The 17051-nt window shown below is 38.7% G+C and overlaps 1 protein-coding gene across 2 annotated transcripts; it reads right to left on the bottom strand.

Moving 5' to 3' along the window:
• Positions 1 to 4973: 4973 nt before the first annotated feature.
• On the bottom strand, positions 4974 to 16922 carry LOC139944776 (uncharacterized). 2 transcript variants are annotated; one of them, XM_071941882.1, is made up of 2 exons: positions 16175 to 16922; positions 4974 to 11319 (listed from the first exon to the last, which is right to left on the bottom strand). In XM_071941882.1, exon 2 carries the CDS (start codon positions 11269 to 11271, stop codon positions 9211 to 9213), a length of 2061 nt encoding a protein of 686 aa, XP_071797983.1. In that variant the 5' UTR covers positions 11272 to 11319; positions 16175 to 16922; the 3' UTR covers positions 4974 to 9210. The 2 variants fall into 2 exon arrangements, with proteins under 2 accessions (XP_071797983.1, XP_071797984.1); XM_071941883.1 differs by lacking the exon at positions 16175 to 16922 and adding an exon at positions 12879 to 13170.
• Between the last annotated feature and the right edge of the window lie 129 nt (positions 16923 to 17051).

The raw sequence follows: 17051 nt of genomic DNA, 5'->3' as shown, positions 1-17051 counted from the left end.
TGCGATATTTCAAAAAGATGACCACCATTTGAAATGAAATTTTCACAGTACAGTTACACTGCTGGATATAATATCTTCAACTGAATGATTTTGATATTAAAACAAATGTATACTCTGCCTTTTTAAGCCTATTATTTACAAAGGTCATACCAGTACCAATGTTCCAGAGAAGTAACGTCGCCGTCTGAAATGTAATCTATTATAACACACGTCTTGCTCTTTCTGTATTCTGGTTGGCTGAAACACGGTCACGTGGGATGAACTAATATAGGCAAGTGATCGTGCGCGCGTGTTTTGCGGGAATAGTACCAGAGCGGGCACTAGTCTTTGGAAATAGTGCCCGCGGTAACAGCGCCCTCTCTTGACTTGAACTGTGAGCAAACTACAAAATTCCTTTTTCTGTTCTTATTTGACATTTTAAGACCGAGCTGTGTTATAAAACTCATATTGACTGGCACAATTCGGTAACTTGTGTACGTCTATTCCCCCTCGGGCCTGTGAGTGACCAGAAGAGGGGCCTATTTCCTGCGGCCTCGGGGGAAATAGGTCGCTCTTCTGGTCACTCAAAGTCCCTCGTGGGAATAGATGTATACGAGTTACCTCGTTGCCAGTCAATATGTGTATAATGAAGGCTATTAATTTTGGTTTTTACCCATACACCGATGTGTGTTAGCACTGTATACTCAGTACTTTCCCGAGTCCTGTGAAAAATGTAATGAAGGCCGTAAAATTTGCCACTGCTATTTTTGTAAGAGTTATCAAAATGATGTATTCTATAAGCTTATCCAATGATGACCATAGGGCCCAATTTCGTAGAGTCCCTTAAGCGGAATATTCTTACCAGTTATCGCCTTAGCAGAAATGACTAGCTCAGTAAACTAGTTAAGAATTGTAAGTGTGTCATTATAGCTTGGCTGGTTTTCTTATTCTTATAAACAGTGTTGTAGGTCTCGAGACCTGTCTTGGTTTCGACACTCTGGTTTTGGTCTTGAAATCGACTTGCTGGGTCTCCCCCTTGGTCCTAGTCTTGGACATGCTGGTCTTGGTTTTGGTCTTGGACATGCTGGTCTTGGTCTTAGTCTTGGACATGCTGGTCTTGGTCCTAGTCTTGGACATGCTGGTCTTGGTCCTAGTCTTGGACATGCTGGTCTTGGTTTTGGTCTTGGACATGCTGGTCTTGGTCTTAGTCTTGGACATGCTGGTCTTGGTCCTAGTCTTGGACATGCTGGTCTTGGTTTTGGTCTTGGACATGCTGGTCTTGGTCTTAGTCTTGGACATGCTGGTCTTGGTCCTAGTCTTGGACATGCTGGTCTTGGTTTTGGTCTTGGACATGCTGGTCTTGGTCTCGGGTGTCTTGATTACAAAACTGCTGATATAAGCAAAATTGTGTTGTGCTAAGCTACTAGTTTGGACCCCTCAAAAAGTTTTGTATAAATTCTGATATTTTGTACCCTTGCCCCATATCCTTGCTATTAAAGGCAGTGGACACTATTGGTAATTACTCAAAATAATTATTGGCATAAAACCTTTCTTGGTGACGAGTAATGGGGAGAGGTTGATGATATAAAACATTGTGAGAAACGGCTCCCTCTGAAGTGCCATAGTTTTCGAGAAAGAAGTAATTTTCCACGAATTTGATTTCGAGACCTCAGATTAAGAACTTGAGGTCTAGAAATCAACCATCTAAACGCACACAACTTCGTGTGACAAGGGTTATTTTTCTTTCATTATTATCTCGTCAACTTCGATGACCAATTGAGCTCAAATTTTCACAGGTTTGTTATTGTGTGCATATGTTGACATACACCAACTGTGAAGGCTAGTCTTTGACAGTTACCAATAGTGTCTACTGGCTTTAAGGGGAAGGATGTTTTGCCTGGTTGGACATGATTTGTCGATATTTTGCCAACCCATCCATACAACCAACTTATCCTTGACCAGATTCCACCGCCCTCAGGATCTGGGTGGACCCCACTTTTGATCTAAACAAAAATAAAAAATGGGTGGGTGTATTAACACAATGTAATCAACAATGGGGAATACTGTAAAGAATTTCTGTTGACAAACCTTTGTGTGTACCTATTTTTTAGTCCAGATTATACGCCCAGTGCACACCTATTGTAAGTTTGTTAACTTTCGGGCGTACTATTTTGGCATATTTTTACCATATTATTTGTTTTCCTTTCAATCTACTACGTGGTGAGTTTATTTTATTTTTATTTTGTTTAAAGCCATTGGACACTTTCGGTAAACAGTATTGTCCAAGTCCCACACTTCGTGTATCACAACTTATACATAAAATAACAAACCTGTGAAAATTTAGGCTCAATCGGTCATCGGAGTCGGGAGAAAATAACAGGAAAACCCACTCTTGTTTCCGCGTGTTTCGCCGTGTCATGACATGTGTTTAAAATTAATTCGTAATTCTCGCTATCGAGAATTGATATTGTTAATGTTTTCTCAAAAAGTAAAGCATTTCATGGAACAATATTTCACCATTACCTTTCTGTAAAACCCTGTAAAATATTTGTAGATCTGTGAACTTTTTTTTTTTCTGTACCGAAAGTGTATAATGGCTCTATAGGATTCGAACTGCCTCTAGCTACCGGGCAATCTCGGTGGTCTAGTTGGTATGACACTGCTCTAGAATTGCAAAGGTTGTGGGTTCGAATCCCACCCGAGTAAAATGCCTGTGATTTTTTTCACAGGACTCGGGAAAGTACTGAGTATACAGTGCTACACACATCGGTGTATATGGGTAAAAACCCAAAAAAAAAATTAATGCTGTAAAGGAGTTGATAGAATTTGCTGAGATTTGATGCATTTGCAAGGTCTGCTCGATGAAAAGGTCATCATTTTACTTTCTAGATTTGGCTTGGCAAAGTTTACCTTTGGTTTTTGGAACTGTTTTGAGCACTCTCACTTCCACGCAAAAGTTTGTTGCCCCTTTTCATTTCAAACCTAGAAAGTGAAAGGGCCATCACACTTTTATGTCACCAGTCTGCTGTGTCTAGCACTTCGAGTCTACCACTACTTCTGGATAACCTTGACCATGTTGAGATTTGTGTGATGGGTGGGAACGAGTTTAACACACACCACTACCTCCATGGTAACCGAACAATAGACCAAGGAAATACTTAGGGTGGATACCAAGATTGCGGCTTTTCATTAGCACGTAACAAAATCCCAGGGTGTACTCTTTCCGATACCAAAAACACCCCACCACCCACTCGGCCCACCACCCACGCACTCTTCACTGGGTGAAAGGGTTGCATGTGTTTTTTTTTATTGGGGTTCAGTCTTGCTTTGTGTAACTGAAAACACAATTTTGGGTGTTAGCTCTTTTGGTGTCGTTGAACTCTCTTTCAATGTCAAACGATACTTGGAGCTATAACTTAAAGGAACACGTTGCCTTGGATGGGACGAGTTGGTCTATAAAAAGCGTTTGTAACCAGTTTTTTTTTATAAAATGCATATGGTTGGAAAGATGTTTTAAAAGTATAATACAATGATCCACACAAGTTTGCCTCGAAATTGCGTGGTTTTCCTTTTACTGTGCGAACTAACATGGTCGGCCATTTATGGGAGTCAAAAATTTGACTCCCATAAATGGCCGACCGTTGTTAGTCGACGAGGTAAAAAGAAAGCCGTGCAATTTCGAGGCATGGTTGTGTGGATTATTGTATTCTACTTTTACAACATCTTTCTACCCATATGCATTTTATAACAAACGGTTACAAATGCTTTTTAAAGACCAACTCGACCTGATCCAAGGCAACGTGTTCCTTTAAAGGCATGGACACTAACTCAAAATACCTGCTGGCATGAAAACTTACTTGGTAACGAGCATTGGCATGGAGACCTGTTGATAGTGGGTCTATACAACTTTGTGAGTGAAGGCTACCTCAAATAAGTGACATAGTTTCTTAGAAAGAGGTTCTTTCTCACTCAAACATTTAAATACTTCAGGCCTGAAGTCAGGCCTTAAGTAATTTTTGGGGGGCATCTGAAAGCACACAAATTTGTGCAGCAAGGGTGTTTCTTCTTTCATTATTCTCTTGCAACTCCGATGACCAATTGAGTCCAACTTTCCAATGTCATTCAAAATAATGATGCATGGACAGAATCATTTATGTTCTTTCAATACAATTTATTTATTGGTTATCGCAGTAGATTCTATAAAATAATTTATTGCATAGTTTGGTGTAAAATGTATTTATACACATCTGTACTGTTACAAAGCTGAACAACAATTCTATATTTATTTTTACACAAAAACCACGAATCATGCTTTTTACGGCATGAAGGAAAGCAAATGTAACTTTTGAAGTTAACAAAATAACGATAGGCATGTTTTATGTTAATATAGCAGACAAATAACAATGATATTTATACAGATAGATTGTAAGTTTATATAAAGCAGAAAAATAACAATGATATTTATATAGCAGATATTTTGTAATGCTATGTATAATAAGAGACAGATAACAATATACATGTATAGTGGATAGATTGTAATTAAAGCTATATATATGTAGCAGACAGATAACAATGTTATTTATATAGCTGATAGATTGTAATGCTATTTATATAGCAGACAGATTGCAATGCAGAGTCAAAAAGTCAAAAGCACAAAACAGGTTTTTAGTTTGTATATCAATTCTAATGGTGTAACCTTTGACAACACGTTTATGAACGAGCTACAGTGTGGGCCTCTTGCATGCACAATGTGTACACAGCTCAATGGAGGAACAGTTCTATACCTTATTGAGATAGCATGGTACACTTTTTTGTCAAGGAAAGGGGTATATTATTGAAAATCTTGTTCAGCTAATATTTTTTTTTTTTTTTTTTTTAGTGGAAATAATGTAACAAAATTTAAATGTTTTTGGCTCAGTGTTGTGAGGTCGTTAATTAGGGAACAACAGTGCGATTACACAATGTACGGTGATCTAGGGGCCACTTAATCGCTGTTTTCCAAAGACGATCTTTGACCGGGTTTTGACCAATCAGAGACTTGAAACCATCCAAGGTATTTATTAATTGTCATTAAATGTGTTTTCATTCTGGTAATGATCAAAAGGTCATTAACTGAAAAATGTATATAAGTTTGAGAAGAAAATCAATCAACATCTACATGTAAATGTTTATCTTGGAAACTAAATGTTTCTTTTTGCCAACAATTACTTTGAAGACCACTGGTGACCAATAAATTCCATTTACCAAGAGCTCCAAAATATGCAAATGCAATTTGTGAAATCCGTACAATCCGCACAAATGTCCTTAGTCCTGAGCCAACAATTTTTTTCTTCTTATATGACCAGTTTTGTCTGCCCAGAAATGCCATGAAATGTGTATTGACACCCTTTTTCTAAGTCACCTGGTCCATTGGAAATGACACCTTTTCTGCAAAAGAATACCAGAAATTGACCTAATAAAAAAATACAACAATATTATTTTCTGTACACTTTATAATGTTTTATGTTAAATGAACTATTTCACAGCTTAAAAAGTACCAACAACAGTAAATTTAGGGTGTTCGTTTAGAGAGAGTACAGTAAAGCGAATGTATATAAATGGTTATTTTTGGCAAATGTTCTGGGCAAATTTTGAGTACCAATTTTGACCTTTTGATAATCAAAAGACAAGTTTGTAATTTGTCTTTTTTACACCAATAAATAAGTTCTATTTAAGTCTTTAAAAAACACATAAAATATAAATATACGAGGTGATAAATGTACCAAATTGATTTAATTATATAAGACAGCATTTTTTTCATTTAAAAACAAATTGTTTGCAGCCATTAGTCTAAGCAGCTTTTTACTTAAATGTAAGCATCTTGTACTCAAAAATGATAAAAAATTACATAATAACACAATTAAAAAAAAAAAAAGTGAATATTGCATAACATTTATAGACCTTCGTCCGTTTTAAGATGTAACTTTTTTAAATGTAACTTTTATTTTTTCAAACAATCCAGCAAGGCAATTTCAAGTTTTTCTTTATTCCTAGAGCTTTTTTTTTGTTTTTTTTTGTTTTTTTTTTTGGCTCCAAAAGTTACATTACAGTATCAAAGTTTTGGCCAGGATTTAGGTAAAGGATGTTCAACTTTGCTTGAAATTTAAAAGCTGAGTGTCCAAATTGTTTCACTTTACAATACACGTAAAAGACAGATAAAACAGTGTAAAAAAGACACAGAGTATGGCCAACATAGTGGCCTGTTTAGTGAAATTATTCTTTTGAAAATATGCATCAAAACATTAATGATAATGATCTATCCATATGCGAGTATATATAAATATGGCGTCCACTTTAACACACCAGACTATCCAGTCAGTATAATATAAATCAGTGATGCATCCTTATGGCACGAAGAAGGTACCAGACTATATTTTCCCTTACAACCTCGGTTTGGTAGCATTGAGTTGAATGGCAGAAAAAAACACAAGATGGGGGCACCATAGAGGGCTATTCCCTTATTTGGATAAATTCGATTGATAAACAGCATTCTCAAAACACATTAAAAATCTTTTAGGTTGTTGTTTACAGATGGTCTACATATAGCTCCTAGTGATTTTGTTCACAGGTTTGTCAGATATTGCAAAAGGCTATGAATGAGTTCAAAGACTTAACAACAAAATAATAAACTTTATTAAATAAAACATGTGTATTCTCTGGATATTTCAGAATACCTCAAAAATATTTGTGTAGTACACCCAAGCAAGAAATATAATTTGTTTTCTACCCTTACACTAACACATCTGTGTATGTAAGAGGTAAAAACCAAATCCCCAATGCGAATATTAACATCTACCAAAGCAAGAAAGTTTATAATCTTGTCCTTAATTGTTATGCTATCCTGTTGCTATATTAATATTACTTAGTATCAAGGGAACTTCTCTTCGCCCACACACACAAAAACTGTATAAGTGTTCCTATAAAGAACAACATATAACTTATTTTGTTGGTCAAAATAATGAAAAGTCTGGAATAATCTAGTTTTTAATAATAGTCCGCAGGGCTGTGTTGCATAAAATGCAATCCCACAAAAGATTCCATAATTGTTTTTCCTGACGATCGGGCTTGGCTATTTATAATAACTGTCCTTTGCTTTTACAACTTGGAAGGAACTGTCCAACTTTGAGGGAACTTTCCGGAAGTCCCCTTCCTGAGAAGTTCAAGTCACAGGAAGCCAAAGTCTTCAATATCTCACTTTTTTCCTTCGGTTGGATCATTGAATCGAGTGATTTCCTTGGGTGTTAGTTGGTGGTCTTAAGGGACTATTTATACTGCCTTGGTGATAATGGTGTTAAACACTTTATTAGACCTTTTTCTTAGTCTAAAAGGTCTGTGACACCACTGGTTGTGGGATTTTTTTAGTGCTCAATTTGTGTCAGTTGTCATTATACATAAGTTTTTGCTTATGTTGATTGTGTTTGGATGTCATGAGTACTCGGATCATAGCCATGTAGGTTCACCGGGTCATCCCTTGATTTGCGAAGCCCTTGGTATATCAGATGTGGGGAACAACTTTATTCTGTGGCTATTTACCCTTATTGTGTGTGTGTAGGTTTTCCACTCACCTTTACTTAGGGTTTACTGTATATTAAAAACGTCAGTGCCCCAATTCGGTTTTAAAGCCAAAAACTGCCAAAGCACGAAATAGTTTTCCAACGGTTGTTCTCAAGATTTTCAGTCACAGCAATGGTAAAATAATGTGGTATTTTGGCAGATAATTTCAACAAATCAACAAATCTCAAATCAGATGGGATAACACCACATTATAATTAACAAGAAAATTAAACAAGAATTCCCATTACGTCGTAACACAATGTGGTAACAATTAATTCGAGAGGGGGACGTTTCCTAGCCCCGCCCCCTCAGTTCAGACCGCAGGTTCCGCCCCCATAAAATATTGACCAAATTGGAAATACTTCAGTGGGGCATAAACTTTCTTCTGAAAACTATTTTCGTCCCCCCACTAGAGGCAAAGTTGATCCTGCATTGATTTCAAACTGGGCTTGACCTTTTCAAATAAATAGGGCTATATGTTGCAATAAAAGATATAGTTCAAAGATATCCCTAAATATACTGGGTTGACCTTTTGTGAACGTCTGCTGTCCTAAACCAGAGGGGGTGGCCAATTAGTATTATGTGCTCTCCGTTTCATGGAGTTAAATTGAATCCATCCTTATATTAAAATACGAAATCTACATTTGTGATCGAGGAGGATATATTTGCAGAGAAAAATAGGTTAACCAAAGTGAGGTCTAGACAGCTTTTGCTTTGAATTTCCCCGCACACACTTCACAGAAAATAATGCAGAGCTTTATTATAAAAGCTGCCTTGAATTATGTGTCAAACTGCCACACTAAAAGGCAATTTATAACCTTTGGTATTTTGAATCGTTTTAATCCTATTTTAATGTATACATTAACACAAACCTGTTAAAAAAAATCATTTCAAAAGGTGGTAGCGTTTTTGAGATATTGCAAAAAAAATCTGGAGCGGTTATGGCCTCACATATAAGAAGAATAATCCGTAATCGGAACACACATTCCTCTGAAGGTTTGTTTCTCAAAATGATATTCATTACCAGTGCTTGTTACGGAGTATATAGTTTTACGGTCAATAATTTTCGGAGTAATTACCCAAAGGTAGGCCTATTATAATATATGCACTCCCTTTAATACGAGTGGCACATTGACGTAGCTTGGATTTATAACGTCACAATGAAGTCATTGAAAACGTCTCATACTTCATTCTTTGTATTTGATAAGAAAAGCCCTTTCTTTCAAACAATGTGTATTTTACAATTTGTATTACTTTTTTTCAGCACCGTCAGTGCTTCATCGGAGTCGTTGTATCAGGCAAGATGTAATTTGGTCCTTGGGAAAAAGTTTGACTAAACGTAATGCCATTTTATCGAGTACTGACCAACACTATGCTGTAGCTCTATAGACTTGTCAGGCTATCTCATCACAATTTTCCTGATTTTTTAAAGGGCCCACAAACTCGGAAGTAGGACAAATATTACACCTAAAACAACATTGATGTGGTGGTCATGTCAACCAAACACTGGTAATATTGTGATTGCCAAATTTCAAAAATGCAGCAATAATTATGTGTGTTTTTTTAATTATTTTTTTATTATAGTATTTTGTGTGATTTGAATATGTTATTTGCATGTCTGAGGATAACACTTCAGGGCTATACTACTCGTACTTGCCCATTTTGGCGATCCACACTGTCAGAAGGCTGCTGAGTTACCGGTGTTTCCCGCGTGTAAGCCGGTGAACTTTCTGTTCCTGACTCGGTAAGGACGCCCGGACTACCTGGAGTAACTTCTTTTGGCAATACAAAAAGTTCATTTCGAGTATCTGTTTGTGGTGCCGGAAAGTTGGTCCTAACGATCGGATGAGGAACCATAAGTTCTGTTCCGACTTTTGCAAGAGTTGTTGGAAGATGTTCGATATCGCTAGCGTTCGGTGACCTGGCGGTTCCCGGCAAAGAGATTGTGTCACTCTCCTCTTGCGCCTTGTTGAGCTCGTGCGTCCTACGGTGCCGGTTGACGTGGTGTGATCTTGCGAACGCCGCTCCGCATTCCAGACACCGGTACGGCTTCTCGCCACTGTGCGTCCGCTGGTGGATCACGAGGTGGTGTTTGCGACTGAACGTATCGCCGCACTCCGTACAGATGTAGGGTTTCTCCCCGGTGTGCGTACGACGGTGATTGGTCAGGACGCACTTGCGTGCGAACGCCGCACCGCAGTCCGGACAGTGGAACGGACGCTCGCCGTTGTGCGCACGCATGTGCCTTACGACGTGGTGGCGATGCTTGAACGTCGACGAGCAGTGCTCGCATGCGTACGGCTTCTCATGAAAGGAGGCTGCATTCCGATGGCCCCTTGTACCGGTGTCGAACTTCGGCATGGGCACCATACTGCCTTGACTGGCGTCGGCCGCTGCGGATGAAAAGTTCGACTCCGCATCCGGGACTACCTGCGCTTGCAGGTGTTGCATGGCGTGCATTTCATTGTTCTGAGTCACATGTAAAACCCAGCGCCTCACCAGTTCTCTGTTGTACTGGGGTGCGGGTATACCCCCAGGGGCATACATATTGCTGAAAGTACCGGTAAAAGTACCAAGTTCACCGGGTTGGAAGCCTTGAATTGACGGGGGCAAGGGCCTCTGGTTCGAGTGGGTGATTCCCGCGTCTAGTCGTTCCGTCTCTAACCCCTCTCCCGTTCGGAAAATGCCCCTGTAAGATTGGGTTTCTGGCTGAACCATCTCGTCGACTTCTGACTGCTTCTCCTGCTTCACCGTAGGATAAAAACCCTCGTTGAGCCGTTGATGTACGGGTTTAACCCCAACACTCTGCGAGGATTGGGCACAACTTGTCAGGAACTTTTCGTCTTTTATCTGCTGGCCCATGACATTGCTGCCCGGCTCTGACTTCAGGCGTTTCACGCTCAAATCCAACACTTCTGGTTGGAAATGGATATGACGCTTTTTGAGCGGACCTCTCTGGCGTTGCTCTATCTCAGACAAGTTTGATGACTTTCTATGGTTTTGTGAGGAGGCGGTTTCTCTTGGGTTTGCCGGCCTCTCACTGGCTGAAGAGGTGGTCGATTGATGTACATGGTGGTAAGGGATAGAGTACTGGACTTTATTTGAAGTGACCACCTGATTATCATGAGATGTTGTTGGTGTGAGTGGAGTGGAATGTGTTGCAGTTGAAAGACTTTGGTTAGCTTTTTGTCCAGGGTTATCCGAAGAAACGCCCTGCATCCATTTCTTTGGCTGGTGATGAGGGGTCCTTTTCCATAGTTCTCCATTAACGGTGGTGCCTTTACCTTCAATAACAAGACTACTCGGTGTAAATGTGGAAGTTGTTGCTATTGTCTGTTGGTCCTTCAAAATTTGCTGAGGGTTCGCAAACGACACTATCGCGCCAAAATATTGGCAAACTGTCGTCTGCTCCTTTTCAGCAGCGAGTTGTTTTTCACCAACGTTATCATCACATGAAACTGGTGGTACCCTTTCGGGCTCAGTGGCATCCTGTGAGCTATCGCAAGGTGCGTCGGCGATTCGGAGAACGGCCTGTCCAACTGCGGTTGATGATGATTCGCTCCAGGACTGCATGGAGTTTCGACGAATTGGTAAGTTGTGATAAGGGCGAATGATTGCGGTTTTCTTGAACCACGGGCTCTCTGCTGACTGCATGTGCTTGGGACTGACGCAGGTTTCCATTGCCTGGGTGTCTTTCATCTCAAGTGTGTCTCAGTGTGAACTTGTTGTAAAGTATAACTCTGTCTCCTGTTCGGGGGGAAAATGGGAAAGGAAAAATTAAGAATTACACTTTTGACAAGAAGATGATGTTTGATCTTGATGTGCACCAGATTAGTTCCACCTGAAATGTCATCTTCAAGACAGACATGTTTTTTTTTTTTTTGTTTTTTTTTTTTTTTGGGGGGGGGGGGTTTCAGTTACAATTACAAATTGTTTTGGTTATTGTTTTCGAAAAAAAATAGTCGCAAATTGCAGTAGTTTGAAGTTTATTGACTCAAACATTGACATTATTCTGAAATTGTTTTACCCCATCAGAACGCTCGTATGCAAACTTTGTTGGATACAATCCACCTCACCTGTGTTTCCCGAAATCAAAATATTACAACAAAATCGAGACAAAGGTGTGGTATCTTTCTTGTACAATCGGTATTGATAATTGATACCCGGTGAACATGGTCGAATTAGTTGCTGATGCGCATGAAGATACCCCCTTAATGTAAACGAATGAAAACCAATCGTTTTGTCTGCCATTCCACTCTTGCAAAGAACCATGGCGGACAACTCTTTATAATATAGAGTGAAAGACGCCGGGTACTTTCAACTCGATTTAGAGTGAAGTTCATTCCAATTTCACTGAAACAGAGAGACACAGATTGTCTTTCACTCTCAAAAGAGCGAAACTTAAACCACTCTGACAAGAAAATTTCACTCTCTTTTGAATGGATCAGCAAAAAGTGTCCTAAACGAAAGCTTTGGGAAAATGGTAAACTCGAACATTCAGTATTAACATTGGGATATTATTTTTTGTTTGTGCTTGGAGAGAAACTACTGAGCTGTAGAAAACTTCACAAACGGGCTCCGTATTTTGACAATCCGATCGGGGACTATTTCCACCGAAATTTGTGTAAAAAAAAGGGGAAGGGGTGAAGTCATTGATTTGCCGGTAATATACACGTGCAATCATGGAATCATGGGTCGGGTATAACAAGCAATCTATAATCGACGTGTTAATTGCCACTCGCTATTTCACTTGAGGTCACCTCACAGCAAATTTTGCATCGAGTTTTGTTATGCATTTTATTTGTTTCGTCGCAGATTAAGCTAATAATTTTATGAAGACGTGTTTAGCTGCAAACTCTGTATCGTGTTGTTTGATGGAAAGTTTGCATAATGCGAAAAATACAAACATCAGAGTACAATTATTGTATAGCACACCTGCCAGAGTAAATTGATCGATGAAGTAGAATTGTCAAATCAGATTTCACACAAGTAGGTCTGCGTCTAGGCTCTAACTGTGTAAATAATGTTAAGAGCAAATCATTACCTCCCTCTTTGCAAATTAGTTATAAAACAAAATTATTTTCAGCAATATTTAACCACAGCGTGCCGTTATTGCCACAATTTTCTGTCAAAAAGCCATCCCCCGCAAAGCATCGGTGAAACATTGCTCAAAAACATATTAATAATTTTCGCCGACGGCAAACGTTTTATTTTCTTTCTTTTTACAAATGAGCATTTTGAATTTTATAAAATATTTTAAATAAGCACAAGCGTTCAACAAAAAACTATCCAAAAACTGTACTTACTGTGTTGCTCATCAGCTGTTGAAACAAATCGAACCAGTCCGGCATGCACAAACGTATCCAAACGAAATTGCACATGTGCGATGGAATCGATGCACACAACGTTCCCGCGCTCACACAGTCAACTTTATGAATGGGCTTTTTTACAGGCGGTATGGTTTACTACTCAGTAATTGTGTGACCGGCGAGGCTGTCGCAGCCTTGTAAAATGATAGGCAGACCGCTGCGAGCAGACGATAATATCTAGGAAAAAAATGTGTAGGCGGTTCTGTTTGCTTTGACAACTACATATGCATCCAAGGGCGCTGTATGTAGGCCTCTGAACTACGTACATTGTGGGCATATTTAGCCAGGAGATTCAGTACGTGTACGTATTCTCTCGTTTTCTTTCGGGTCTATTTTTAGCCTGCGCCCCATCCAGTGCAGTCAGTTATTCGGGAGGGTTGGGGTATTATTTTGTGTGTTGTTGCCATGGGGACTCTACAATCTGAAGTGGGCTTTCTTTATGGTGACTTTTTTTAATAGAGTTTATGAAATAATTTAATCTGAGTGACACCCCCACTTTTTTGCGTGACATTGAACTTTTGTCATTCGTATAGTACATTAATTTTGTATGCACGTTTGCTCCATGGTTACAAACGGTCACGCTAGTTTTTTTTCTGGTATGGGGTTTATTTCAATGATACAATGTCCCAACAGGAAATATTTCATTTTCAAGTTAACTTTTTTTAAGGACTGGCTCATACCACTTTGTGCCCCGTATTCGTGTTTTCTTTTGCTAAAGTCTTCTCTCGATAATCTTACAATGGCCTTGCAGATATGTTGTGAATGATGCGTTTTTAGAAACAATGCAGACATTATTGTTAATTGAGAGAAAAAAATATTCATTTTAAACTGGAAACTTAGGTGACATCATAAGGATGTTCAGGTACCAATGTAGGCCTACATGTATAGTTGTTTTGGCAGAGTGTTATTTTAACACCCTGATGGACGTTTTGACTCATTCTTCGGCATCTGTGACAAACACCCATGGTGTCAATTTTAAATCCCATTTTTTTGCAGTGTATGTATAAAGTTCATCCTCACCCCACTCCCGAAGAAAAAATGAGTCTCTATAGACCGTTCCCATGCTGCCTCCATCTTGGTCTGGTACCGCGTATCGAATAACGATAATGAATGCTATTAATCATTTTGAAAATAAGAACCAGACTATTTTGTTCTTCCAGCCTCGGTTTGGTAACATTGATATCAATGGGGAAATTCAAGATGGCTGCACCATGATAAAGGTCTTTTCACTTGTCTATGCACACCATCCAGCCACTAATTCTTTCTACGTCACGAAGTGGTCTAGTCTGCGCCGCGCGCACCCACCCACCCATATCAACCGATCGCGATATTTACACAAAAAGGTATGCCGAGAATGCGCATTGTCATTTCTGAACCCCATTCACTGTTATAAAATAGTCGCAAGTGCCGACACAGATAGGTTGGGTGAGTGGTACTCATGTCTCGTGAAAAAAAAAATATTGCAGAAAGAATGTGCCCTTTCGCTTAGTTTCTTTACCTATATTTATTTTTTTGCCGGACAGGGTTAGGGTTAGGTGATTGTAAACACACGTACACACTTCGTGAAAAAAAAAGATATTGCAGAAAAAGAAGACGACACATAGGTCGTGAATAAAGAAATGATATTGCAGAGAGAATGTGCCCTTTCATTCCAATGGAACTCTAGCATTTTTAAAAGAAATTTCGTTTCACGAGAGCCGAAACACACAGGGTTGGGTTAGTGGCACATCAGGTCGTGAATAAAGAAACGATATTGCTGAAAATAATGTGCCCTTCCGTAATTATTCCATTTATATAGCAATTATTTTGTTTTTTTCGCAATAGCCAGTTATTTGACCCCGAGCCCCGCATGCTCTGGTGACACACAGTCACTAAGTTCCAACACATTCCGTTCTCTTGAGCTGGCCAAAGCGGATTTGTCTGGTCTGGATATAGGGTAATAATTGATAGGTTCTAATTGGTGACGTTGGTTGCTCTACCGTCTCCCGAATTTTATTTTTAGCTCATTTCCTGGATCGGTAATGAACGGGGTGATGGGGCATGAAGAAGGGGTTGTTTATTTTGGGGTGGGGTGGTGTGTTGGGTGATGGGGCGGGGTTGGTAGGGTTTCTAAAACTTTAAGTCACTACCAATGGTCGCCGTTTGGAAAATTTGTGTCAAAGTTGAAAATATATGTAATTTTTAAAACCTCCCAAATCACACTTCCCTATTTCAATGCAGAAAAACTCGGTCACAGATTGACAGTGTATCTATAGTGTGTGTACTGAAAATTAGGGTACATCCAGGATAGCCGCAATATTTGTGCGGATGTACAGAAAAGACATACAATTCATACTATACTAGTAAAACAAAAACCACATTATTAAAGACAGTGGAAACTATTGGAATTCAATTGTCACAGACCAGTCTTCTCACTTGGTGTATCATATGCATAAAATAACAAACCTGTGAAAATTTGAGCTCAATTGGTCGTCGAAGTTGCGAGATATGAAGGATAAAAAAACACCCTTGTCTGCTTGTCACACGAAGTTGTGTGCTTTGAGATGCTTGATTTCGAGACCTCAAAATCTAAACTTGTTTCGAAATCAAATTCGTGGAAAATTACTTCTTTCTCGAAAACTACGTCACTTCAGAGGGAGCCGTTTCTCACAATGTTTTATACTACCAACCTCTCCCCATTACTCGTTACCAAGTAAGGTTTTATGCTGATAATTATGTTGAGTAATTACCAATAGTGTCCACTGTCTTTAAAGGCCAACTGACGCATTGGTTATAGTTCGCCTAAACAAAATTAATTATTTTGTCAATGTCGGCTATATTTCGCAATAAAACAAAGTTTTGTGCGCTAACGAACGGACATCCCACGTTTTGCACAATAATGTGAAATTTAAGACTATTATTACTGTTATATTTTTGTTAAGTTTTTGAAAAATGCAAGTGGCAGTTTTGAAAACTGTTGTGGCTATTAAATTGAATATAAAAAAAATCAAATAAAAGTGACCTCACTTTCAAAAAGTATTTTACAAAAAGTTTTTTTTTGTTTCTCTTGATGATATAAACTTGTATTTTTTACACTATCAATTTTAATTATGCGAGTTTAACATTAAATTATAGAAGCAGTATACTTTGCACAACAAGTTTCATATTTATGATTTGTTAAATTTTGGTATGTTTGAAAAAAAAAGGTAATAAATTTAATTTTGGTTAAGTTGTAAACAAAACATTTTGCTCACCTTCTATATGCTTCTTGTTTGTTATTCCATCCGAGTTCAGCAAATCGGAGCAGTTCTGGTTCGGTGTCCATCCACCGCGGTAACCAAACAACAATGACGAGAAAAACAGAAAAGAGCAAACCGGATGCGCCCGCAAAGGGTTGGGTGGTCATAGATCCGTGCGCATAGTTACACTACATTCGTGCCAGCCAGTGCAAGCAAGGTGTTTTTTATTCTATGTACACTGACTGGTTCTTGCTCTATATGGTTTTACAGTCTGTCTCCACCCAGTTTATGGATTTCAGATTATATGTTGTAATACCATGCTAAATCTCCAGTGGGAGAGGAGTGTAATACAATGACTTGTATGGGTGTTATTTGGTTTATTAGTCATAGGCTAAGTATTTTTTTTTTTTTTTTTTCATGCACGTGCTCATGATCTAAGTGCCCGTTTGGACTTAGTTACGCAATAATTATAACGCTGTGTCATTTTGAAATACCATCCACAGTGCAATACAGGTAATGGGTCTCTGATCATTGAAGATTATCCCAAAATAAGGATGATACGGAGGGGAGTGGTTAACCAAAGGAATGGAAACTATGTGGTCATCACTTTTATGAATGAACTCTTGAGTTGACGTACGTGCGCAGCGATCAGCTGGGTTATTGTGTCGTAATTTAATTGATAGACTTACTCGGGCTGTTTCATTATTCAGATAGGGGTGCAATTTTGTTGCCTGGAAATTTACTGAAGGATTCTTTAAACATGTTGTAATTTATACATGTACTGTTTAACGTTGTTGAGAAGCTGTACGAGTGGTAAATAAAAACTCAAAGAAATTCAATACGAAGGTTTTTGTAATAGTTTGTTGTCCTAAATTCTCTTTAATTTGTTACT

The sequence above is a fragment of the Asterias amurensis genome, chromosome 12, assembly GCF_032118995.1.
Source record: "Asterias amurensis chromosome 12, ASM3211899v1".
In the NCBI taxonomy this organism is placed as follows: Eukaryota; Metazoa; Echinodermata; class Asteroidea; order Forcipulatida; family Asteriidae; genus Asterias; species Asterias amurensis.
Note: the sequence above shows the minus strand (reverse complement) of the source record. Positions and strands in the feature narration are given on the sequence as shown.

Bases quoted from the DNA above. Each gene is read 5' to 3' on its own strand.
- LOC139944776 (XM_071941882.1), bottom strand. From the start codon at position 11,271: ATGAAAGACACCCAGGCAATGGAAACCTGCGTCAGTCCCAAGCACATG.